This window comes from Meles meles, chromosome 7, assembly GCF_922984935.1.
Source record: "Meles meles chromosome 7, mMelMel3.1 paternal haplotype, whole genome shotgun sequence".
Taxonomy (NCBI): Eukaryota; Metazoa; Chordata; class Mammalia; order Carnivora; family Mustelidae; genus Meles; species Meles meles.
The window spans coordinates 8,583,601-8,609,882 of NC_060072.1; the positions used below are offsets into that span (position 1 = coordinate 8,583,601).

Sequence of the window (26,282 nt, forward strand, 5' to 3'; positions counted from 1 at the left end):
CTGAATGAGAGAGTGTAGGAAATGAAGGGCACAGAGAGGGGAGGGACTAATCCAGCTGAAATGACCCAGAGTCATCCTGTGACCGAAGACTGAAAAATGTTCATTGGAATTAGCAGTGAAAAGGTCAGTGGTCCTCAGAGAGGACAGCTTCAGTCGACGAGTAGGAATGGAAGCCGGATTGTGGTGTTCTGAGGAGGCAAACAGAAAAGAGGGAAATAAGTTCATTGGTGGGAAATACTGGTTTTCAGTATGTTTGGATGAGTGGAGCAGGAGACAGAGAGGCCCAGAGAAGTATTTAAAATAAAAGAGACCAGGCACGTCTGCGAGCTGAGAGGAGAAAGCCAACAACAACAACAACAAAAAAGGAGTTGAAGATTAGGAGAGGAGGCAACTTGGGTGGCGTTTCAGTGATACAGATGACAGGGCATGCCTGAACAGTCATAGGAAGTGTTTCTGACCCTCAAGACTGAAGGGGAAGGGAGGGAGGAGTGGTCGTAGACAGTAGTTCAGTTGGCTGGCAGGAGGATGAGAAGCTGAAACAAATCCTTTAAAAAGCAGGCGCCTGGGTGGCTCAGTGGTTTAAGCCGCTGCCTTCGGCTCAGGTCATGATCTCAGGGTCCTGGGATCGAGTCCCGCATCGGGCTCTCTGCTCCACGAGGAGCCTGCTTCCCTCTCATTCTCTCTCTGCCTGCCTCTCTGCCTCCTTGTGATCTCTCTCTGTCAAATAAATAAATAAAATCTTTAAAAAAAAAAAAAAAAGCCTCTCTTTTCTTGAGGAATAGGGAAGATCATCTCCCAAAACGAGAGAGAAAATGTCTGGTTGGCAAGGGTGCTCGAGGAGAGCAGTGAAGGTTTGGAATTGTCTTTGAGAGAAACGGGAGAGCAGAGGACAAGCAAAAGAGTTCATGGACAGTCCCGAGGACCCATGGGGTTGGAGACCATGAACTTGGAGTTGAGAGTTTTCCCCCAGGAGCAGTCAGTCACCTGGTGTTATAAGATGTTTTGTTCCCTTAGTGCCCGAGGTTCTTGGTCATGCTGCTTTGAAGAATGGAGAGGTAGCCCAGATGAAGAGTGGTGGGCGGCAATGCAAACAAAGTTTACAGAGCAAATGTATAAAGCGCTTGGGTGCGGGGCGCCTGGGTGGCTCAGGCAGTTAAGCCTCTGCCTTCAGTTCAGGTCATGATCTCAGGGTCCTGGGATCGAGCCCCACATCAGGCTCTGTGCTCAGCGGGGAGTCTGCTTCTCCCTCTCCCTCTGCTCTTCCCCCCACTTTGGGCTCTCTTTCTCTCTCCTCTCTCAAATAAATAAATAAAATTATAAATAAATAAAATAAAATAAAACAAGCTCCTGGAGAGGGATGGGGTCCCTAGAGGGTTGCCCTCAGAGTTTCTAAGTTTAGGGGTTTTTTTAAATAAAAGAGCTCTTTTGTGGAGCTATTTTAAGTAATCAGGCTGTGCTGAGTCGTGCCATTCAGGGCTCTGGTCACGTATCTGTCTACCTATTAGGATAATGTCTACACACGGATGGTCTTTTGGGGCTGATATCTGGGGGTTTATGTCTTAACTGCCCCTTGCCCATGATATTGACAAGTGCTTTGTGGTTAATTGTTTCATTTTAGGATGATTTACAGAAGTCACTTCTGCAAAGCCTGCAAGTAGAATGTTAGTGCGGGTCCTGTCTCAGCTGCAGAACAGGAGGATGTCAGTGCTGTTTGATCTTGGCTGTCCCAACTCCATCTGTTCTTGTTGGGGACGCTGGCTCTGACTACCTAACTGTCCAGCTAACTCCTAACACTGGCAGGGGAGAAGAAGAGGGGAGTCAGAAGCGTGCCAGGCCCAAGGTGCTAGATGTTAACACTAAAAGTCACTGTGGGAGCATGCAGTGGGGAGGTGGTTGATCCAGACCTGGATCCCCCACATTAGGGAACGGTGTGGTTAGGGGGCTCCTTAGGGTGCACTGGAGAACTTTCACATTCACTCCACAGAGAGCCAGCATTTGGGTGCCTGCTGTAGAAAGGCTGTGGATGGCCATACTAGCCAAAGCAGTAGCCGCAACCAGGAGATAGGTGACTATAGTAGTGGCCAGACGAAAAGGAGATAGACACTTGTCTCTTACTCCCTTCCTCTGCTCTGACACTGAATAGAGCTGAGCTCCGAGGAAGGAGCTTTGTCTCCTAAGTAGGTCAAAGACAACCTCCAGATGAGGGAAGGAAAGAGAACTAAAAGCAGGCCAGGGAGGGAGAGCAGCCAGCACAAAAGCCTAGGGATGGGATAGCACCAGGGGTACGGGGGCTCCTTCTAGTGATTCCGAACACCTGATGTGAGTTGGGGTGGGTCACTGGAAGGTTGCACTTAGATGGGCATGACGTTAGTGTGAAAACACTCCATCCGCTCTATTGCCTCAACTCACTCCCAGATTTTCTTTCGCTTTGATCTCTGTGCTGTATTTTTAAATATTTCTTTGTACCTATCTTCAGTTCTGTCTTCTTTTCAACTGGAGTTAATCTGCTGTTGAAGTCAGCAATTATTTTTTTTTAATTTCAGTTATTTATTTTTCATTTTTAGAAGTTCTACTTGGATTTTCTACTTGGTTTTGTTTTTATAATCTCTTTCTTATTCCTCAGTCATATTTTCAAGCTTGCATCTTTTTAAGCTTATTAAGTATATCAATGGTTATTTTAGCCTCTGCGTTTTGTAATTGAAATGAATTACCATGTCGGGAGACTTTGCCGGTGTAATTCTGGTGGCTTTTGTACTTGTAGGCACATTGCATAGTACAGAGTCCGTCCTCAATACATTTGTTACATAAATGAACGAATGAAAATATGTGGGAGGCGCTGGAATAAAAAGAGCAAATGAAACATTAATAGGCAAATTACAGTATAGTGCTGTAAGTCATATTATAAAAATATAAGCAAAGAGCTTTAAGAACAAGGACCGTACACCGACTCTGCCTGAGAAAGAGAAATGGTATGTGTCCTCTTAGGGAATCAGGAAGGTATTTTCCAAAGGGACATACATTACACGACATAAGTTGTCGTAGGGGAAGTTCTTTTCTTGGCTTATCGCGGTAAATAGAGAATTTCTACTTCGTGAGAAATAACAATTCATCTGAATTCACGGTTTAAACGATATTCTCAGGTTCATTGCAGTGTTGCAGACTTTGACATGACTTTCCACCCTATTGAAGTCAAGGTCAGTTACCGGTCTGTACTTCAAATGAGGAAAATACCGAGAATGATAAGTCTTCGTCTCTTCATCATCTCTCCGTAGAACATCAGTTCTCGTGGTCTCAAATACCACCTACTAGGAACAGCGGGCACAAAGGAGACCCATCATGTTTGCGGTCGACATACACAGGAATTTCCCGGGGGAGGGGAGAGTACCGGGTGCGCGCTGATGCCCATCTGCTTCCAGTCAGGTCCGCACGTGACGGGAACTCCTCAAGAGTTCTACCCCCTTCTTCGGACCGCGCCATATAACAGTACCTGGGATGCTGTCACATTTACTGTGTGCCAGGTACCACTTCAAGCATTTCCCATATTTAATTCTTGTCAGAATTGAACCTCTGATCAATTTATCTTAATTCTGTATTCTCCAAGGGTGCCCTGTAGGGTTTTATTGGCATGTTAAGGTTTGGTCTGATGGTCACAGACACTTGTGCTTTCAGGCACCCACTCATCTCCTCCAGCCTGCCATGTGCTCTGTAAAGCAGCAGACCCTTCCATGCCAGAGATCAGTTTCCATCTCAACCCTATCCCAAGCAACAGGAAACATGGCGCTAGGTAACGATCACTAGCTTCCCAAAGACGTGTTCAGCTTCAGTTTTTATAATGTTGATCTATTAAGGGAAATTGTGATTTTTATTGTGGTGAAACCATAACTATGATATAAAATTTAAAAATGAGCACCTGGTACCCATTTTACAGTCCATTCTCTATGATCCATTTTCATGGCCCAAAAGTCTTCAGCTGTTCTACTTGAAGAGGTTTTTAAAGCACCTTTAAATGTGCCCATATCTCTATTTTCTTATGAGAAGTTAAGCCATTATCTTAAATTTATATTGAAGTAGTAAGTATACTTGCTATATTTCATAGCCACATTTTCCAAAATATTTTTTTAAACTTGGTTTCAGTATATTCTGCTGTTAAATGTGATGATATATGATAAAATGAAATTTTCAAAAACCTACAACTATGCACACATACACACATTTAACACAGATCAGAGGGAGATCTAACTTAATATGATGATTTGGGGTTTCATGCATATCCTGTAAGAAAGATATATTAAGATTGTCATTGTCATGTCAAACACGTTACTCAAGTTTCACGTCCAGCATCCATTTTAAATTAGTGGTTTGTCTATCTACGTTAAACCAATATATTAATGAGTAATTCAAATCAGCCCTCTATATTAATAATTTATAACTGTGGCATCTTGGCAAAATGGACTTCTTATCATCAGATCCTATTTCCTTTGATTAACATAACTGCAAAAGTAGAAGCTCCTTTGGTTACACATTTTTAAACTACAGAAAGACATATTTTGGCATCCATCTTTTGTCAGGCTTGCCAGCTCTCTGCTTTGTAGCTGTAATTGGATCCAATGTATCAGACCAACAGGAGAATTGATCACAGCAATAGCTCTGCTGGAATTAACACCCATTATTAGATTCACAATATAATGGAATATAAAATAATATACGATGATTATAGTACCTGAAATCAGGCAGTGGAATTACTGAAAAATGAAAGAGAGTTACCAGTATAGAATGTTCCTATCTGTAGGCAAAGTCTCTTAACTCGGAATTAAATCGGATGTTCCCTTTCAAAAATGATTTCATCATCATCTCCAAACGAGCAAAAACATTTTCAGTACCCTCAACGGCATAGCTCTTCTCTTTTGTCCTTCGGCTTAAAGCATGGAGAGGTGTTGTTGGGTTTTGGGGGGGGGAGGTTGTGGGTTTTTTTTTTTTAACCTCCTACTTCAGGCATTTTAGTGATAGTCTGTATTTAAATTTGCAGCCTGATGTCTTATACAGGGAATAAGCTTCTTCCTAAAGATAACTATCAAGAGTAATCAAACCAGCTTTACAATGACTGATGTTTCAGGGCCCTGTTTTGCATTAATCAAGGATATTGGCAGGTGTAAAGCATTGTACAATAAAGAATACTGGGTACAGTCTCATAATTTAATACTGAGCTTCTCAACCAGGAGTCTGCCGGATAGATACTTGAGAACAAAGCTCTTTGACATTCAGGTTTAAATTGAAAGAAAATGAGAAACCAGATAAAGCAAGCCAACCAAATTAATTCACTCTGTAGTCCTCTCTGGTTTTAGTGGAATGCAGAGAAATTCTCTCCCAGAGAAAGTTGGGAAGCCCTCATGAAACAATTGCTTTAGTGTTTACAGACTATACATTTATGTGTTTTGCGTTCAACCATATAGAAATAATATTTATTGCTGTTCTCCAGAAAATCTCCAGGAGTTCCTATGGGCTTTAGAAAATTTTCCACAAATGTTGCGCATTCTTTATATGGGTCCAAGAAAACATCTACCCCACAGCCCTTCCTGGGAGGAGGCAAATAGGCAAAGATACCTGGGCCAATTGTGTACTTAACTCAGTCCTCCTCCACATGGCCCTGCATCTCTAAAAGTGGCACCAGGGACAAAAGGAGTGACCCCCCGGGGTAAACAGTCACTTCCCTGCTAGGGACCATTAGAAGAATTGTCAGTGAAGAAGTACTCGGTACAGCGGATTCTACCACACGTTTTATTTCTTCTTCTTTGCCCCTAGTAAAAAGAGCATTGATATAGAATTCAGGAATCGGAGGCTCTACCCTTCCTGATCCCGGAAGTCTCGGGTTCTCATGTGTATCACAAAGGGGCTGAATTAGGATGTCCCCAGGACTTATTTCTCAACAGTTGAGTTTATTTTAATGACTAGACCATCCATATAATGGATCGTTGAACTGGCATTTATCAAGTGACGGTCGCCGTACTCTGCTAGTACCTTACGGGTTGAGCAAGTTGGAGAAGACGTGTGCCCTGAAGGAGTTTGCAGTATACCGGAGGTGACTATCTGTAAACAAGAAATGATCATGAATCATAAGCAACAAATTTGTTTACTGCTACTACAGAGCTTAGGACAGTGCCGGTCACATCCTTGTACTTAATAAATAGCTGTCCGATGAGAGACTAATATTTGAAATAATGAAATAAATGAAAAATATGAATATCTACATTGTATTATGCAAAAACAAAGAAAAGAGGGATTTGTTTTAGCTTGGAGGATAAAGGCTTCACAAAAGAGGGAGTATTTCCATTGAGTTTAGACAAATGAAACAATTTTTGCTAGAGGAGAAGGGTAAGGATAAAGGATATTCTAGGCTAAGGGAGCAGCATAAACAAAAACAGAGAGATATGTAAATGTATGTCTACCTAATGGACATCACCTTGGAATTGGAAATCAGATTTAAAGAAGGGGAAGAGCATTTCAGGCACAAAAAAAGCTTGGGTGAAAGCTTGGTAGGAAGAGGAAACATGATAAATTTGAAGAACTGAAAGAAATTAAGCATGGTAAGAACAGACAGGTTTAGGAAGAATTGTGCTACAAAATGGGGCAGCAAAGCAGAGATGTGGTCTGTGGTGTCCTGTCCCCTGTCACAAAGCTAGGAGACAGTAGCTTTATAACTGGCCCAGCCTAACCACTGGCTACTCAGCATCCATCCACATTCTTCTATGTATATTGGAACATCCAGACAACAAAAACATCTCTCACTGTTTGTCCAAATGAAGAGATCCTCTCCCCCAAATAATGAGGCACCAAGTGCTCACCCTCCTCTTCCTGAAACTTTCTGGAGTTCGGTGGTAGGAATTGATTTTTTTTTCACATTGCCTTCCCCTCTACAGTGTCTGGGAGTTTGGTTCCTTACTCCAGCAACTGTCCCTTTTCTAACAATTTGTTGACATCTCCCATCTTCTCTCGTCCTCTCTTCTCTCCTGTTCTATTTGCCCTTTTCGGTTTATACCTCTTTGTTCCACTTCTGTCATTTCGGTGGGTTTTGGGGAAGGAAAGTTAATAAATGAATATATCTTGTAGTAGTGCTCTGAATGCCCCACCCCATATTCTTTGGGCCTGCCTCTGAGGACTACTGAAGTCCCGGTGACCGGTTCCCATATGCCCCAAGAGTGCCTATGTTTCCCAAGTTCTCAACCAGAGTTTCCTCTAGAGCCCAGAGACTTGTTCAGCATAAGCACAGGACAGCCTGGAAGGGCCACCGATTTATTATTCATGAGGGCAACACTCAACCAGTGAAGGCGAGAGACTCCTTCCCATTCCTGAAAGGACAGCTTTGCAGCAGGATCAAACCTCTTTTGCCCACAATGGTCACCTGGCCATTAATACACTCTGTTGACTTTATCCCTATTTTGTTTGACCTTTCCCACTCCTTGATGCGTGCTCTTGGGATCACTACCCAGATCAGCTACCTGGGTCCAAGTCTGTTTCTCAAAGACTGCTTCTGGGGAAACCCAATCTGAAACATGTTCAATTTACGTATTATACAAACATATTCTTTTATGTTTACTCACTTACTGAGAAACTACAGTCTCTCAGACATTATGAAATTGAACTGGTAACTTGTATTATTAGTTATTTCTATTGTTTGTTATACATATACTTTTTTTTAAAGATTTATTTACTTATTTGGCAGAGAGAGAGATCACAAGTAGGCAGAAAGGCAGGCAGAGAGAGAGAGGGGAAACAGACTCCCCACTGTGCAGGGAGCCCGATGTGGGGCTCAATCCCAGGACCCTAAGATCATGACCTGAGCCGAAGGCAGAGGCTTAACCCACTGAACCACCCAGGCGCCCCTGTCATACATATACTTTTGTGTGTATATATGTATTTATATGCAAGAATGTATATATATTTTACCTATCTACCTATATAAAATCCACACTTGATCTTACATTCAATGACAATAGAAACTATGACTTGCACTTAGGTATGGCTCCAGAGTCTAATATAGTTCAAAGCGAACAGAACTCTATAGGCTCTATAGAGCATATAATTAGTGGAAAAAAATGAATTTATAAAAAAAAGAATTTACAGAAACTAATATTTACTATGCACAGAAGGGAAGAATTTGGTAGACGTGACTGGAAATGGTTTCCAGAAGTAGTTGAGATGGGAAGTAGTTGAGATGAGAAGTTAGTAGGGTTAAAAATAGATAAAGGAAGGGGGAGAGCATTCCATGGTGGCTTGCAGGGTGAGAAAGCGATGGTAGTTAAGATGAAGAGCCATGGAGAATGAAGCCAAAGGGACCTGAATGAACGTGGGATACGTGAGTGAGGAAGAGAGCACCTGACCGGAGGCTAGTTTCCTGTTGAGCAGTGATAGAAAACAAGCAATAGAATAACAATAATGGGAAAAGAAGAAATGGCTGAAGATGATCAAAAGGTACAAACTTCCATTCATAAAATAAGTCGTGGGGATGTAATATACAGCATTGTGACTGAGGTTAACAGTGCTGTGTTGTATAGTGAAAGTTGCTAAGAGAGTCTTAAAAGTATTCATCACCAGAAAAAGCTATAGAACTGTCGTGGGTGTTAAGGAGACTTAGTGTGGTGCACACACGCGTCACATCACTGTGGTGCGCTTGAGACTAACGCAGTTATATGTCAACCATAGCTCAATTTAAAAAAGGAAACAATAAAAGATTATTCGTTGGAAGGCAGCAGAGATTTCTAGGTAATATGTATATAAACGGAAATCAAGTTGGAGGGTTTTCAGTGGGTCCGTTGATGAAGAATGAAGCTGTTAGTCAGGGCCATGGTCCCCAGAAACTGGAAGGATTGGCCAGAAGAGCATTTGCAAGATACAAGCCTGCCACCTTCCACTTGGCATTTAGCAGCTCGCCGAACCCTGTGGTGTGGCGGACGCCCACACCTAATCCTCCAGACCGTGTAGAGCCCGTGCAGGTGGGGCAGACTCTCTTCACTCCGTGTCCGCCTCAGCAGGTAGTCAGTTTTCTGGAGTGACTTTCCTTTCCTTTCCGAAGAGAAAAGGAAAGGAAAAACAAAACAAAGAAGCAGCAATGGAAGGCCTCCAAAACCCAAGGAGTTTAGACTTTGTCACTGAAACAAGAGGGAGTTTTTGAAGGATTTGTGAATATTAACTATAACTAAAGCAGTGGCGGGATGCGGAGGATTGGCTGCGCTTGTCACCCCAAAGGGGTGGAGCAAGGAGGCGGCAGAGACCCCGTGCAGCTTTCTCTCTAGACTGTTAGACCTCTTCTGCCTTCTGGTTAAGTAAACATTTTCCTCTGTCATCCACTCTGCATTTAAAGTCATTATTTTTGAATAGTTGTCATGCTTTCTTCTTTTAGATCGTAGTGTTTTGTTCATTAAAAAGATTACAGTTTAAGGGCACCTGGGTGGCTTAGTCGGTGCAGCATCTGCCTTCAGCTCAGGCCGTGATCCCAGAGTCTTGGGATCAAGCCCCACATCAGGTTCCGTGCTCATCAAGGAGTCTGCTTCTCCCTCTGCCTCTGCCCCTCCCCCCAGCTTGTTTTTTTCTCTCTGTCTCAAATAAATAAAACCTTGAAAAAAAAAAAAAAAAGAAGATTGCCAGTTTAAAAAGCAAAGTCTAGGGAAACCTGGGTGGCCCAGATGGTTAAGCATCTGCCTTCGGTTCAGGTCATGATCCCAGAGTCTCAGGATCGAGTCCCACATTAGGCTTCTTGCTCAGCAGGGAGCCTGCTTCTCCCTCTGCCTGCTACTCTCCCTGCTTGTGCTCTCCCTCTCTGACAAATAAATAAATAAATAAAATCTTTAAAACAAGCAAACAAAGTCTAAGCAATCAGAAGACTATGTTCTTTTCCTCTTGGACAATTGGGAAAAGGGGTGGATAGACTTCAGTCTGGTTTGTCTCATTGAATTTTTTTCTTTTTTTTTTTTTTGAGAGAGACAGAGAGAGAGAACCAAGCATGAGTAGCTGGGGCAGGCGCTGGGGGTCAGACGGAGGGAGAGAATCCCAAGTAGACTCTACACCTAACCTGATGCAGGACTAGACCTCACAACCCTGAGATCATGACCTGAGCCAAACTCAAGAGTTGGGCGCTTAACCTACCCAGGTGCCTTGCCTCACTGAATTTTAAGATAACTCTTTCTTTTGTAATTTTAAGTTTCTGTACTAAACATTAACATGATGGCCAGGGGCACCTAGTTGGCTCAGTGGATAGAGCATGCGACTCTTGAACTCAGGGTCGTGAGTTGGAGCCCCACCCTGGTTATAGAGACTACTTAAAAAAATAATTATAAAGTAAAATGGTGGCTATATAGATGAGTTTATACATCCTAGTTTTGAGATTTAGATTGAGTGTTATTATGAATATTTCCATCAGAAAGTCATTGTCATTCTGAATTACTTTACATACTGTTAAATTTTAAGATGATTCTGTTACAATAGAAAATGCTTTCCCCCGTTTTTCTCAAATGTAAAATGGAAATCAATGGAGAAATCTTTGACTGTAATTTACTTTTAAGGGATGCTTTTATGGAAATACGGTGATGTACACATGTACTTGGGAATACCATAAATCTAGCTTTCCCAGGAATATATTAGTATTTTTTTAAAAGATTTTATTTTATTTATTTATTTGACAGAGAGAGATCACAAGTAGTCAGAGAGGCAGGCGGAGAGAGAGGGGGAAGTAGGCTCCCTGCTGAGCAGAGAGCCCGATGCGAGGCTCAATCCCAGGACCCTGAGTTCATGACCCGAGCCGAAGGCAGAGGCTTAACCCACTGAGCCACCCAGGCACCCTTATATTAATATTTTTTTAAAGATTTTTAAATTTTATTTATTTGAGAGAAAGAGAGAGAGGGAGAGAACAAGCAGGAGAACGGGGCAGAGGGAGCGCCTGATGACGTGGGGCTGGATCCCAGGACTCTGAGATCATGACCCACCCTTATGAGGTGAGAGTGGGCAAAAGGAAGATGATTTTTTTTCTTTATCCTTGTGCTTTGATTTGTTCTTTTCCTCAACAGGCATTCACTGAACACGTCCCAGGGGCTGTGCTTTTAAGGAGCACAAACAGGACTCCTACTAATGTCTCTTCAGGTCTCTGTTCTCGGGTGGGGGCCAGACCGGGGAGAGACGAGATGAAACGTATTGATGATACACAGGGCTCCAAACAGGGCGTGGTTAAGAAAGACAAGAACAGGATAGGGCAAGGGAAGAAAAGGAAAGGATTAGGGCAGGAGAACATGAAACTTGAGTTGAGTCTAAAAAGATGAGAAAGCTTGCAGCTGAGAGGGTTGGAAAAAACAGAATTCCTGACAGAGGCGGTGAGGTCCATTCTGGGGCATCCCAGCAGCCCTTTTGCCCAGGCTGACCTCCGACAGTGGATGAAGAGGGGAAGGAAGGTTTTTAGAGCGAAAGGAAATTTGTTTTTCTTTAAAAACTCAGAGCCTGACCATGATGGTGACAGCAGATAAACGTGTGTTGTGAGGGACGTTATGGTGTCCGCCATTGACAGTGGGTTACACAGTTCCTGTACCCTCTTCTCTTCTGGGAGCTTCAAATGATTTCATCTTCCTTTTGCCCACTCTCATCTCGTTATGCCTCTCATTTCATCAACTCTATGTCTTAAAATAATTCTCTTTCCTTCCATATCCAGCCTCAGGTAAGACATCTGGAGAGCAAAGCCCTGGAGAGCAAAGCCCTGAGTGTTGACAGCAATTGGCATCTAGAAATTTGGACCAGGCTCATAATTTATAGATTCAGTAGATCTTTCTGTATCAGACCCACCTTAAATATCTGCTCCTTTCAATTCCTTCTATTTATAACAGATATTACTTCTCCGTTACATTCCAGGTCCTTTGTTATAGTCTAGGTACACTGTGGTGATAGGAATGAATGAAATGGACAAAGATTCTGACCTAATGGAACTTACATTTTGGTAATCATCACAGCAGCTCTGAAAGATTGCTCTCCCGCGTAGACAAAGGGTTTATTAAAATTAGGCTGCTACCTGAAGTTGAGTTTTCTTTCATGGGCTCTGCATAGACACTGGGATAAGAAGAATTTTTTTTTTAAGATTTTATTTATTTATTTGACAGTGAGAGAAAGAGAACAAGCAGGGGGAGCAGGAGGCAGAGGGAGAGGGAGAGTCCCCACTGGGGACCAGAGCTGGATCCCAGGACTCTGGGATCATGACCTGAGCCGAAGTCAAACGCTTAACAGACTGAGCCACCCAGGCGCCCCAAGAAGACATTTTTTTTTGTTGTTACAGGGGAAAAGACTCTTTTTTTTGGTAGCTGGAGGTTCTATAGGGATAGACCAGTATGATGTGGCATATTTTCTCTAGTTTATCTTGTAAAAGACGAATGTTTGAAGGTACTAAAAATATAGTGGTTTCAGAGACAGATAAGTGGGTGAAGAGAGAAATATTTAAAGACAAGTTATTTGAAGCTTTCCTTGTCTTGTGCTTCAGTGAGGAGAGAGAGAGAAACGGCCACCAAATGACTAAGACATCAGTAATCGCCAGGGTATACTTTCCATAGGCAGAAGAGAAACATAGTAAGAAGTAGAAACAACTAAATAGAGAATCCTGTTATGGCATTAAAAAATCTGATTTATTAAAATTGCAACGGATTTGGGAGCATCTGGCGGGCTCAGTCAGTGGAGCCTGAGCCAGGATCATGAGCTTGAGCCCCACGTGTGGTGTAGTTTACTTCGAAAAAATCAAAATTTTAAAAATAAAAAAGTAAAATTGCAATGGACTTGGAATAGAATATTTTCCACTGTATTTTTTGACCCTGGTTTTTACTTGTTATTTTACAGATGCTGTGCCTGCTCCCTCAGCAAAGAGCCCATCTGGGCAGACGAATGTGAGTTCGGACAAGAAATCAGACGGTACCATTACAAACACTGTAACCGAACACCCTTCGCAAATGCCTCTAGAAAAGAAGTCAGTTGCAAAAAGTTTTGAAACGTTGACAACTCTGCCATCATTTCAGTCACCGGATAAAGAGGAGTTTAGCAGCCCTAATTTAAGGATGTCAAAGTCAGAGTCGGCTTTCTACAACCAGGCCTCTGTAGAGACACTTTACGTGTCTCCCTCATTTAAAACATTCAACCCAGTGAAGGAGATTCCAAGCGGTAAGGACTTTCAGAAGCCAACCCAATCCAGCGTTATTCAATTGCACGAGGAAAACCTCAAGTCTGTGACCACATGGGGTGAGTCTACACACACACACACACACACACACACACACACACACACACATCCTTCTTTTGAAACATTCGTCTGTTACTTCTCTGTGCTTTCTGCCCCTGGTTTTGGTTCTCTCTATCCAGTGGTATTAAAATGAACGCGCCAGAGTGAGGGACTTCTTCGTTGGGAAAACACCCCTTTTATTAAAGACCTGAGAGGCAAATCATCACTCGGGACTCCAAGTGCTTGGTTGAAGTACAAGTTCAGCGATTCTAACGCCGAACAAATTAGAAAGAACTAGCATTAAATAATAGCTTCCTGTTAGGCATTTAGGTTACTTATTAAGAGACTATATAAAGGGGCGCCTGGGTGGCTCAGTGGGTTAAAGCCTCTGCCTTCGGCTCAGGTCATGATCTCAGGGTCCTGGGATCGAGCCCCGCATCAGGCTCTCTGCTCAGCAGGGAGCCTGCTTCCCTCTCTCTCTCTGCCTGCCTCTCTGCCTACTTGTGATCTCTGTCTGTCAAGTAAATGGATAAAATCTTTAAAAAAAAAAAAAAGAGAGAGACTGTATAAAAAAGAATTAGTTATTATGTCTATTGCTGTGTATACACACGTGTGTGTGTGTGTGCGTGTGTGGCCTTTTTTTTCAAGGGCTGTACTGATTGCAAAACAGTGGTGGAGAATCTCTTCCCGTTTCTGTCCTATCAAACATTCAAAGGGTTGCAATATTCTTGAGCCTGGATGGTAAAGGATAGAGCCGGTTGGGAATCCAGGTTGGTGGCTGTCAGTTACCAATCCTACCTTGTACAATTCTGCTTGTTTCCTTCAAGTCAATTACTAAAAGAATAATTTGTTTGCTTGCGCATTTTGCAGAGACTAAGTCGTTTTATTGGTTCTTATGTAGAATAATGCTGACTAACTCATATAAATATTAAGTTTTTAATATAAATATTCTAAGCTGCCTCAAACTGAGGTCAAAAATGCCATAAATGTACAAACAATGGGAGCCAATACATTGAGGCTAAAGAAATTTACCTCAGTGTTAGTAAGTCAGTGAATGACAGCAGATTCTCCTTGCCGTCCTTCCCAGAATTGGGGGACCAAGTAGCCTAAAAATGACCTGATTCCTAGTTTTGTCACCAAATTAACCATTTTACAGAGGCTGCCAATGTGGAAACCACGCCATACTGGTCACAGTGACTGTGATGGTTTTGGTGCGTGGCTGTCCACTGGGAAGTTGTTACTTTGACTTCATCTCTTCCACAAATACCCCCCACAAGATCATTGAAGATAGTTTTTGGCTGCTGCCTGTGTACCAAGTACACTTAGTTATGAAAATTAGCTGAGAGTTCCTCTAAAGCCAGTTAGCAAGGAAGACTTACTTCTTAATCAAGTACACAGTATTGTTCTAACGCTCCCACAGACAATGCTGGTTAAAGCTGGAAAACTAAAAGCTGGTCTGAAACCCTGTAACAACCAAGGTAGAAAACACAGAATGGGTTAGGACCCCCCGGAAAAGGACTGTGATGTTGTGATATAATGAGTAATGTGTATTGGTCTTCATCCCTGACTCCTGGCACAGAGCTCCAAAAACCCTCGGAATTTCCTGAGTGATAGGGGCGAGAAGAATTATATTTTTGTTATTCGTAGTAAGCCTCTTTCTTCCCTTTCTGAGTTCATGCTGAGGTGACACTTGGAGGTTGGGTGCTGGTTGCCAGGGTAACCAGTTAGGTGGTGAGAGGTTCGGAACTTTCCTCCCCACCCCTTGACCTCTAGGGATGTTTTGTTATTCACCCATGGCCAATGATTTGATCGATCATGTCTCTGTAATGGAACCTCCATAAAAAGCCTCGGACTGTGGGGTTTAGACAGCTTCCTGGTTGGCGAACACAGGAAGTTTCTGGGAGGGTGGTGTACCCAGAGAAGGCGTGGAAGCTCTGGGCCCCTTCCCCATACCTTGCCCTGCTCATCCTTCCCATGGGCTGTTCTGAGTTGTATTCTTTATAATAAACCACTAATAGTAAGTAAAGCACTTTCCTAAGTTCCACGAGCCATTGTAGTGAATTATCAGACCCAAGGAGGGGATCATGGCATCCCCCAACTTACAGACGGCAGGTCAGAAAGATGGGAGGCGTGGACTTTTGATTGGCATCTAAAGTACAGGGCAGTCTTGAGACTTGAGTCTTGAGATTGAGCCCTTAATCTCTGGGGTCTGCACTAACTCTGGGTAGTGTCAGAGTGCAGTGAAATCGTAGGACACCCAGGTGTCCTATACATGTCTCTGTCGCATACAGAGAATGAGAGAAATCCTTGTGTGTAAAACTCACACATTTGGCGTCAGGAGTGGTGTGAATGAAGTAGGAAACTAGTTTACTTTTTGTTGGTCCCACATTCACCTCAGTTTTCCCACTGTGGATCATTTTCCTGTTCGCAGAGTAGGATAATAGAAACTGAGGGAAAGGTCAGAGGCCTGGACTCTCCACGGTCTCACTGATCTTGGGAGATAGGCTTGGAGTTCAGGGCCTCCCCGGTAGCAGGGACTCCAGGGGTCACTATTCCAGAGGAGAGGAAGTCACAGAGGAGAAAGCCCAAAAGGCTTTGCGTAACTTCCTACCGAGAAACGTCTGCCTCCTGCTAAAGCTGCACACGTTCTGGATGTGGTGCCAGGAGACTAAACGGGAAGCAGCTTCTAGGGCCCAACACACTAAGCAGAGATTCTGGCCATCTCCTGGGGCTAGGAGACAGGGGCTGGAGCGTAGGATCGGCCATGTCATAGCAGCTCCGGTGAGGACTCCATGCTCTCAGCCTGGGCCTCCGACAGGCTCCCCCATGAGCACCAAAACTACCATCCAGGGGGGAAGCGCAAACCAGAACAAGACCAGCCCTCACAAATGCTGAAACCCAGCTCCAGCTGGAGCAAAGTCATTCCTTTGTATCCCATCTGTCTTCTAGATGACAGCGAAATCCTTTCTTAAGAGCTCCTGTCATTTTTCGCACAAGACTTTTGGCACTCAGAATCCAGGAGAAAAACAGACAGCAGAAACAGACCCACAGATAAGCTAGTACTGACATTGTAAGACAGGTACTTTAGGATAACTGGGGTGAATACGACCAAGAGCACAGAGGGAAAGATGGGGGATTTCATCAGAATACTAACATCTGTAAGGAAAGAATGATATGCAAGTTCCAGAGCTGAAACATACACTAGCCGACATTAAGACCCTGAGGGCACACTTCAGTCCTACGAAGTATTAAAAGAGAACCTCAGTGCTGGCAGGGGAGCTGGGCAGTTCTGCAGGAAATCCCAACAGGGAGGGAAACTTGGAAGGGGTGAACCCCACCCCACATTCTGTCTGTAAACTCTGCCTGGATCCTTGACTGACTGTTTAACTATACAAGGAGAAGACCCCATTGTGTTTGGTTGGGGGGGAGAATGAGCGGTGGAAATGATAAATATGTGGGTAAATATAAACTTTAATTTTATTCTAATTTTTAAAATGCATAGGACCGTTTAAGGCAAAAATTTCATACTGTATTTTGGGTTTTAAAATGGTGAACGGAGAATATGTTCCGACACGGTGCAGAGAGCGGTTGGATCGGGGAGCTGTTAGCAGCTCGGGCCCTGGAGTCCCATTGCCGGGGCTCACAGTATCAGCCCAGCCGCTGCTCATGTGACCTGCCTGCGTCGGTGTCTTCATCTACAGAGAGGGGACAGGCTGGCGTGGCCACACACAGCTGCTGTGGGCTTCTACGAGTTCACAAAAACGAAATGGATCTGAGTAGGATCTGGTACCAGGCGAATGCCAGAGAAGAGTTTGCTGTTACTCCAGCGTCTGTCTTTTTAGTTCCACTTTTCAAGCTCGAGGCCCTCAGCCCCCTCCTAACCCTCCCAAAAGTCCCCAGGAGATACTTGCTTATTCCTGGGAGTGAGGAAACTCTGATGCTTCCAGAAAGAGCATTCCAGGCCGAGGAGTAACATTGTGATTGACCAAAGAGATTTTAGGGAGCTCCGAGTCATTCTCCGTGGAGCAGCCAGACAACATGAGGACTTCTACTCCCCACTGGAACCCCAGACTTCTCCCCGTGTTCTTAGAGATCGAATAGCCTTCCACACTCTGTGCGGTCTAGCTTCTGCCTCTCCCAGCAGCCTGGTGTTCTGCTTGCCAAGTAAACCAAATTGCTTGGCCACCTTTGTACTGTTGTTCCTCAGACCAGAACACTTCTGATTCACCCCTTCCCCAGTTCGCTCCTGCTCACCCTTCAGGGGTCCGCTCAAAGAGCACTTCTACATGATGTCCTGACCCCCTCGATTACTTCAAATCCCCTCCCACTATATGTTGTCTTACTACCTGCAATTATCCTCCTAGCACGTGTGCTCATTCGAATTCATTATATTCTAATTCAATACATACATACATAATTATATACATACATAATTATAGTATAGTATTATGTATGTATTGAGTTGTTTGTTGTCTCCCCCACCCCCTCCAAGTGGAGTATCCCTTCCTGGGGGAAGGGACCCTGTCTGCCTGTTTACTCTTATATCCCCAGCACCAAACACGGTGTCGTGTAAGTAATAGGTAATAGGTAAGTAATAGGTGCCCTACATTTAATCAGTGCATTAAAAGCAGCCTAGTAAGACAGGAATGGAAAGCGTGCATGAAGAAATAACGGAATCAAACACCGGAGAAGCATGCCAGGACAGAGGAGCTGTGTGGGCCAGGTTAAGGAGCTTGGACTTTATTTTGAAGAGAATGCAAGTCACTTAAAGGTTGTTAAGCCTGGTGAGTGGCTTTTCATATGAGTTTGAGAAAAACTAGTGTTGGGGAATGTGGAGGGTTGTCATGGAGGGGGCGAAACTGGGACAGGGAAGCCCCGCAGGGGCTGTTGCAGGGGCTGTCGCTGGGAAGGAAACCACCGAGTGGGAGACAGGAGAGAAGGGGGGGGGGGCACCAGCCTGAGATGGGATATGGCCGGGGGCAAGCAGGCGGGCTAGAACCCAGAATAGAACGTGCTCACCTCATCCTGAGGGCTTATACAGAAGGAGGGGAAGGGATGTATCAGATGTGAGGGAAGGGTTTTGTGGTTTTTAATAATTGAGATGTGTGGAGCTTTTTGCCCCACACATACGTGTCATGGCCTTCCTATCTTACTGTCTGATGTCACCTGCCCAGACCAAGGGATCTGGAGTCATAGAACTGCGGTAAAAGGACTGGTAAGATTTAGAATAGTCACTCCAGAGAATGCAAGAAGGAGCCAGTAAGACCCTGATCCAGGTTATTTGTAGGCATCCTAATTTGCCGGATCCTTTTCTCCAACAGTGCTGAGCAGCCTGGGGGTAGGAATTTAAAAAGGTAGATATTTGAATTGAAATAGAATTAGGACAGGAGCTTGCAAACCATAGCTTTGGGGCCAAATGAGGCCCCTCCTTGTTTTTGTAAGTGAGGTTTTATTGGAACAACCACAGTAATTGGTTTACATGTAATCTCTGTTTGCTTTTGTGCTACAACAACAGAGCTGACTCGTTGGAGTAGAGGCTGTAGGTCTCATAAAGCCCAAAATATTTACCATCTGGTCCTTTACAGGAAAGGTCTGCTGACTCCTAGATTAGGAATTAGCAGCAGATAAAGCAGAAAAACGTAGTGGGGGTAATGGGGGAAGTGGAATAAGAAAGTGGTTCCCATGATGGATAATGGGACTCTGGACTAGACAAGGAAGGATGGTCAGGCGGGCATTGATGGAGTGAGAGAAAGTACAAGGATCCTTGGATCTTCTGGCTCAATGAGGCCAAAGTGTAGATACATTAAAAGGAAGGAGAGGGCTGGAAGTAATCAAGAAAATGTCCTCTTGGAAAGCCAGATTTCAGAGTAGGGCAGTTCTGAGTGATGACCTGTTCCAGAGAGCGCTCAAGAGAAATGGCTGGAAGCTACTCGTGGTTGAGGAATTCAGGAAATGATGAGGTAGGATTGATGGCTATGTCTGTGGATGCAGGGTGACCGAGGCTAGAAAAGACAGTGTCTATTTTCTGTTTTTTCTATTTTTACTGTTCTAAGAAGTATTTGTGTATATGAAGGGTCCAGGCCTGGAGTTTATCCAGGTATAAACTCTTTGGAGATAATGAGCTGGGTACATTTTAAAACATTTCCACACTCACAGTGTAGCGGATTTCAGCCATTGGGGGACTGTCCAAGGCAGCCGCCCAATACACGTTAATATTTTCATTCTGATACTTTCACCGAATGATTTGCTGCGGCAACGTCCTTGACCTTTAGATGCTAAATAACTCTGTTCCTAGAACAATCCATCCCTTCTCCTCCTCTGTTTAAATTTTAAGTTATTTATCTGTAGGTCCAACTACTCCTTTAGGTCATTAGATCATTTGTCCCCGCACCCTGGAAGGAAAAGGGGAGCTAGTAGGCGCGTGGAAGTCAGATCATTATATTCACGAGCCACGGTTCCGGGAAGCGTGTTAGGCTGCGCTGGACTTGACTTTCTAATTTGGGGGGAGGAAAAAAAATCTATACGTTCTCGTGCTGACATAGTGGTGAGCATTCTCCCTGGCTCCAGCCTTTGTTTCTATCTCATTGATTTCATTTTTGTACCCTGGATGTCAGTAGTGGTTGTTTGGTAGAGCTGTTTGTCAGTCCATCTTTGCTAAAGAAAGAAACCACACATCACACACACACGCACATGCACTCGCCCTTTAGCCTATGGAAGACTTTAGAGCTAAAATAATGAACATTCTCCAAAAAGAAATGGGGAAAATGGTAGAAAACTGCTCTGCAGACTTGCTCAGCTGACCCTGAGCTCCCAGTCAGGCTGGTTCAGAAGCAGCGTGCAGAGTGAAGGGTAGAAGCGAGTCTGATCGTACCGGGCAGGGAAGTCAGGGCGGCATCTGCGGCGCTGCCCCCAGACTTGGCCCCAGCAGCTCCTCCAGCCACACAGCTCCCGCCTGCCTTCTTGTAGACAAAAAGACACGCGGATTTGGTGTTTTAAATTCAACAAACCAAGTTTACAGTTCACAGGTAAGTAAGAGAAGTCATCATTAATCCAATAAGCCAATCGTCCCAATAACAATTTAGTATTAGTGATTAGGGACGAAGTCATTAGCATTTCTCTCGAATTTTATGTTATTCCTAAATCTGTTTCTTTCATATAGCTTCTTTTTAATAATGACATTAAAGTAAATTTTCGAATATTATGTTTTTTAAAAACTGAGCTCTAATTCATGGACCAGAAAATGTGCTCTATTAAAGGGTACAATTTAGTAGGTTTTAGTATATCACCAGAAATGTGCAATCATCACCACTAATTCCGGAACATTTTCATCAGCCCAAAGAAGTCCTGCATCCATTAACTGTCACTCCCCATTCCTCCCTCCCCCTAGCGCTCCCCCGGAACCAGTGATCTGTTTTCTCTATTTGCCTACTCGGGACCTGTCATGGTATGGAATCGTACAATATGTGTCTTTTGTGTCTGGATTCTTTCCCTTCGCACCGTGTTTTCCAAGTTCATGTTGTCACATAAATCAGTACTTCCCCCTTTCTTGTGGCTGAGTGATATCCTGCAGCAGAGATAAACACGTTTTATTTACCCATTCATCAGTTAATGGATATTTGAGTTGTTTCCACTTTTTGGCTATTACGAATAATTTTGCTGTGGACACTTATGTAAAATGCGACTTTTTACATCACCGAGCAAAACCAGTATGTCTTATTTCATGTGCACAGTTAACTTGACAGTCATTATATGTCAGGAAACCTGAGAGGGAGGAACTGGACAAAAATAAAAATTTCCTCTGTTCTAGAGTGAGTAGTTGGAAGTGCTTAGTTGACCGAGGGCCTGCCGCTAACAGAAAAATTTACATTTACGACTACAGCTGGAGAGAGTTTAGAAATGTTTCTAGAAACGCATTTGTCATTATATTTTTGCAATGCAGTTCTTCTAAATGCTCTTGAAATTTAAAGTTACAATGTAATCATCAACGGGTCTGATGTTTTCCGTGAGTATAAAAAGTTAAAGCTAACGCATCCGCAGTTGGAATCATTTATCGGTGCTGTCTTTAAGCAAGTGCGACATTAATTGGCGTGCACCTATCACACAGGGAGATTTTTAAATGGCAGCCCTTTCTCGCCGCGTCTCTGTTGCATTGCAGCTCTGGTGGCTGCACTGTATGGGCAGGACGAATGTCAACAGGAGAGTCACATAGCCTTCTGCAGTGAGCGGGAGCCCGAGCAGGATAACGCGATGGGCAGGAGGCGCCCTGAAGAGAGCTTCACGTGTCTGCTACAGCTGTGGTGTGTTTGGAAACAAAAGCAAATTGGTGTGCGGCAATTAGAGATAAAGTGGCTTTTTATGGGCAAAAGCCTGTGAATCGAAGCTACGAAACTGTAAACAATGATAAGTCGGTTAGGCGCAGTTGCAGCTCCAACGGGAAAGAGAGGTGGACAGAGAGGAGAAAGCCGGGATTCTCAGACTTCTGCAGGCATCAGAAACAGCCAGAGGCCGGTTGGAGCTCGGGTTCCTGGGCACGACCCTAGTTTCTGATTTCCTTTAGGGGGCTTGGGCCCAAGAACCTCATTTCTGATGAATTCCCGAGTGCTGCTGCCGCGTGTTCGGGGGCGCTCAGAGAACCGCCAGCGTCCAGCGAAAGCCGGTGGAAGTGAACCAGGTTATTGTCATCGTGTCACCCCATATGACTACCACACCTGTGTTATCCTTTCTCAGTGAACTGCCGGAGAATGGGCTACTCCCAAATGAGGGTACACCAGGAAAGAAAGAGACATGGGATATGGAAACCAACCCCGGAGGATGGGGCAGGGACATGTCAGGGGATAGCTGTCACCCAAACAGAGCACACTCGGAGTGGCGGTGTGACTCAAATGCGTCGAGGCGCCCATCGTTAGCATGCCCATCACCATCATGCCGTCTCTTCAGCCCGATGACAGACGTCAGGATGAGGCTGACCTAGATTCTTCCGTGCGCTCCTCTTGCCCGACCATGTGCCGATGAAGTTCCTGTTTTCCTTTTCGTGCCCTGCTGCTGCATCGGCTGAGAATACTTATTTCACCCCCAAAATGTCTTGTGATTGGAATTTTTCCTAAAAGCTGGAGATGGGCCTCAGAGAGCTTTGAAGCAGAAAATAGAAGCCGCCTGCCCCAGTCATGGTGGTTTTTTTTTTTTTTAAACAGGAGATTCAATTTGGTTTAAAGGGACATGCAAATGTAAAGCAAATAAAATAACATGTCAGTCATGTGTGTTAAGGGGTCGGTGTTAATTTCCCTGTTCTATGACTTCAGCTTTTGATTATTATTATTATTAAAGTGACAAGTCTAGTTAGCTGTAATGACGTTGGAACTGGATTTCGAACTGGATTCATACGAGCTTTGGAACTCGTACCACCTAATACACACATGAGTGTAAATAACTATTCCAAGACAGGAAACAGTTCTGTGTCAAAGAAAGTCTGGAAAGCCCTTGAATAAATTATTGTAGATTTCTCAGAACTTCCAATGTGCTAATGTTCATTATTGGACTCCTACAGAGAGGCCCAGTGTACAATTGCCAGTCTAATCTGACTTTACAATCCTGTGGTCACCAAACATCTTTTTACATCTTAAGGAACACAGTGTTCCTCAGAACACAGGTTGGGAAATAACAACGTAGAATGAGTACAAAAGAGAGTATGATTTGGCCTGAAATGGAGTTAAAATGGCATCAAATGTTTAATTTTGTGGAAAACAGGTTTAGAATGCCTTTTATTTTACTTACTGTTTTTTGGTGAAAAAAATTATATACATGGACTCAAATGTTTCACTTCTCAGGTTGTTTGGAGTTTAATCTCAACTGTGTTTGAGCAGTTAGAGAAAGAAATTTGTTTCATAGCTTTCGGGTTCTTGTAGTTGGTTGTTCATTTTGCCATAATATTCTCTGTAGAAAAAAAAAAAAGAAGAAGGAATCTAAGTTACAGCTTTCTCACACTGTCTACTTTAAATGCCAATTTAAAATGCCACCAGTCAGTAGAATAGGGTGTAATACTTTACTTTTCTGCTTTCTGGTAAGTGTAGTGTAAAAATATGTCCAGCACAGTTCAGAGTCAAGGCGAATATTGATACTTTGTTAGCTTCATTTCCATGGCGGTAGTGGTATAGGATACATCTTTGGATTTTCTCCACTTCCTGCTTTGGGTTTATTCCGGCTTATTATGAATATTTAACATATACCATTTTAAGTAGTGTCTGTTGAGACCTTGCCCATAGGATTTTACATTGTAAAATTATTTTATTACTCTCGTTTGTACATTGCATAATCTTTCTCTCCCATTTATACCTTTCAGTTTCAACCACCTCTGAAGGAACATCCTCCTTTTCCACGTTATCTCTGTCACCTCCTGATTCAGCCTCTCCAGAAAAGTCTGTTCATCTCTTACACCCGATTTTGGCTGGACCTTCCTTCTGGACTCTGTCCCATCAGCAGTCTTCTGCCTCCTTTAAGGATAAAGATAAGAGAGGCAGGGCTCATCACCCCTTAGCTCCTAGGGGCCTAGTATCTTCTGATGAAGAGGAAAATGACAACCTCAATCTACTGGAACCTCTTCCAGATAACTCTGAGTCTGCCAGGAAGCAGACAAGTCCTGCTTCCGGCAATAATTGGGCAGGGTTTCCCCCTGCAAATGTAGATCACTTTACTTCTATGTCCTGTCCGAGTTTTCAGACAACTGAAGGCCTGCCGAAAGAGCCTGAGGGAAACGATTCCATTAAAGCTCTCCTTGGGGAGGTGAAAAATGCCGTAGTCAAACTACACGAAGACCTGCACATGGTGGTACGGGAGCTTCGTGTAATCAGTAGCCATCTGGTGAGCATGAGTGGGAATAGTCCACAGCTAAGCAAATCCTCACAGCTTGCCCAGTCTTCTGAGGGGACGTCAGATCACCTCTAATAAGCTTCGTAGCCATTTTTGGTAGAACTCGTGGTTCCACTTCCCAAAGACTAGGTTGGCCTCCTATAGATTCTCATTACTATGGCAGAAATAAGGTGGCAGTTTGATTTTTCCTTGTCAGGCTTATTAACCAATCTCTTTCAAACCAATAAACTCATTCGGTTTATTTTTTAAAGAGAAAAGGTATCACCTTTGGTAATATCAGATTTAGATACGAACTAATGTTCCTTTGAAGCTGAAGAGAATTTCACCCTTTCATGCTTTGGACTTTACCTCAAAATATGTTAAACATTAGTCGAGGTTGTGGGAAGACAAACTGCAGATGGCTATTCTAGAGCATTGGGATAAGCAGGCAGTCAGAAGCCCTCACAGCCTGGGTAGATGTTTCCTATGGTCTCGTGCCAAGTTTCAGGTTCCCCAAACCAAGGGCCAGTGATCTCTCTCCCTTCTTGTGGCTGCCACTGTTGGTTGGGGGGTAAGTTGAGACAAATAAGACACTGACCAGGAGTTTTTATGTTAATGTATATTGCAAAGTGAATTCAAATGCATACTTTGTTCTTGTATTTGGAAAATAAATTTAATATTTTTCATCTAACATATCTTTTTAATTTGACTGCCTTTCAAATAGAAATGTCTCAATTTTTATATTCATGGGGAAATGATCTAGTGTGGGGGTCACAGACCAGCGCTTCTCAACCCTGCTGCAAACTAGAATCACCAGAGATGTTTTTATTCCTGTTTTGTATTAATTTGAAAGGACAGTGCAAGGGCTCCGTGTACCCATCACTCAGTTTCGACAATTACCAACTAAAAGCTAAAATAATTCCTGATTATTTTGAAGAAATATGGGACATTCAAAAATATCCTAATGCTGGGTGCATTCCCAAGCCAAAACTGATTTTCCCCGTGCAAACTGGGTTAAGAAGTAGAGGGAACTGCCAGTGGAACTGTTAGTGGGAAGACTGTGATGTGGGAGGAGGTTTGGCGTATTTGCGGAGGGGCAAGAAAGTCACTGTGGCTGGTGTAAAGTGAGGACAGAAAAGAACAGTAGGAGATTTGAGGTCATGGAGGAAAGGGCAAGAAGTAGTGCCAGATGATAGAGGTTCTAGAAGACCATTGTTAGAGACTTTGAGCTTTATGAAATAAAACTGTGACAAGATTTTTGGGTGAAAAACGATCTTAGGGCTCTAAATGATCGTGTTGGCTTTGGGGGAGAGATGGAGGCCACAGGGTGAGGCAGGTAAGCCAATCAGAAGGCCATCGCAATTGTCCAGATAAGAGCTGATGGTGGATCAAACCAGGGTAGGCATAGTGAAGGTACGTGAGAAGTGATTCATTTAGAGATTTGCTGATTGGTTGGATAAAATATATGAGAGAGAAGAGTGACAGCCAAACCCACGGTATTGGATTGAGCATCCATTGGATATTATAATATTGGATTGAATTTGCCATCAGCTGGAATGAGGAAGGTTGCAGATAAGGTAAATGTTGAGGCATTCGGGTTTTAGATAGGTTAAATCTCAGATTGCATAACCCAAGTGGAGATAGCAAGTAAACAATTGGATGTAAGAGTTGAGTCTGAGAGAGAGACCTAGACTGGAATGGAGACAAGGGTTAATAATGAGTGGTTATTTCAATCTAAGAGACTGGATAAAATTGCCAAAGGAGTGAGTATGATAGTGGAGAGAATTTGAAGGCCTGAGCCCTGGGGCATTGTAACAAGAAGATCAAGAAGTTGAGCAATCTATGAATGAGGCTGAGAAAGAGCTATCTCTGAACAAAGCAGCCGTGTGTAATGTTTAGAAGCCCAGGGTGTTTTCTCTTCTTGACCCTTTCCTCTTCCATATGCATTTCAGAAGCCCCTTTCCAAGTTCTTTCCAAATTCTATTAGATTTTTTTTAAGTTTTTATTTAAATTCCACTTACTTAACATTCAGTGTAATATCAGTTTCAGGTATACAATACAGTGATTCAAAGCCCTATTTGATTATGATCAGAGTTACATTAAATTTGCTCTTTGACTGAGGGAATTTTTTTTACAAATTTAATCTTCTAATCTAGGAGCATGGTATATCTGTATGTTTCTGTGGGTCTTCTCTTACAAATTTTATGTCTAG

The 26,282-nt window shown here is 43.4% G+C and overlaps 1 protein-coding gene across 1 annotated transcript in view; it reads left to right on the forward strand.

Moving 5' to 3' along the window:
* The window catches only part of ENTHD1 (ENTH domain containing 1), a 97,383-nt gene extending 73,217 nt beyond the window's left edge, over positions 1-24,166 (forward strand). The window contains exons 5-6 of the mRNA XM_046010825.1: positions 12,853-13,248; positions 23,565-24,166. Of these exons, the coding sequence (XP_045866781.1) occupies positions 12,853-13,248; positions 23,565-24,166 (998 nt within the window). The remainder of the gene's footprint in view (positions 1-12,852; positions 13,249-23,564) is intronic.
* Positions 24,167-26,282: the final 2,116 nt, after the last annotated feature.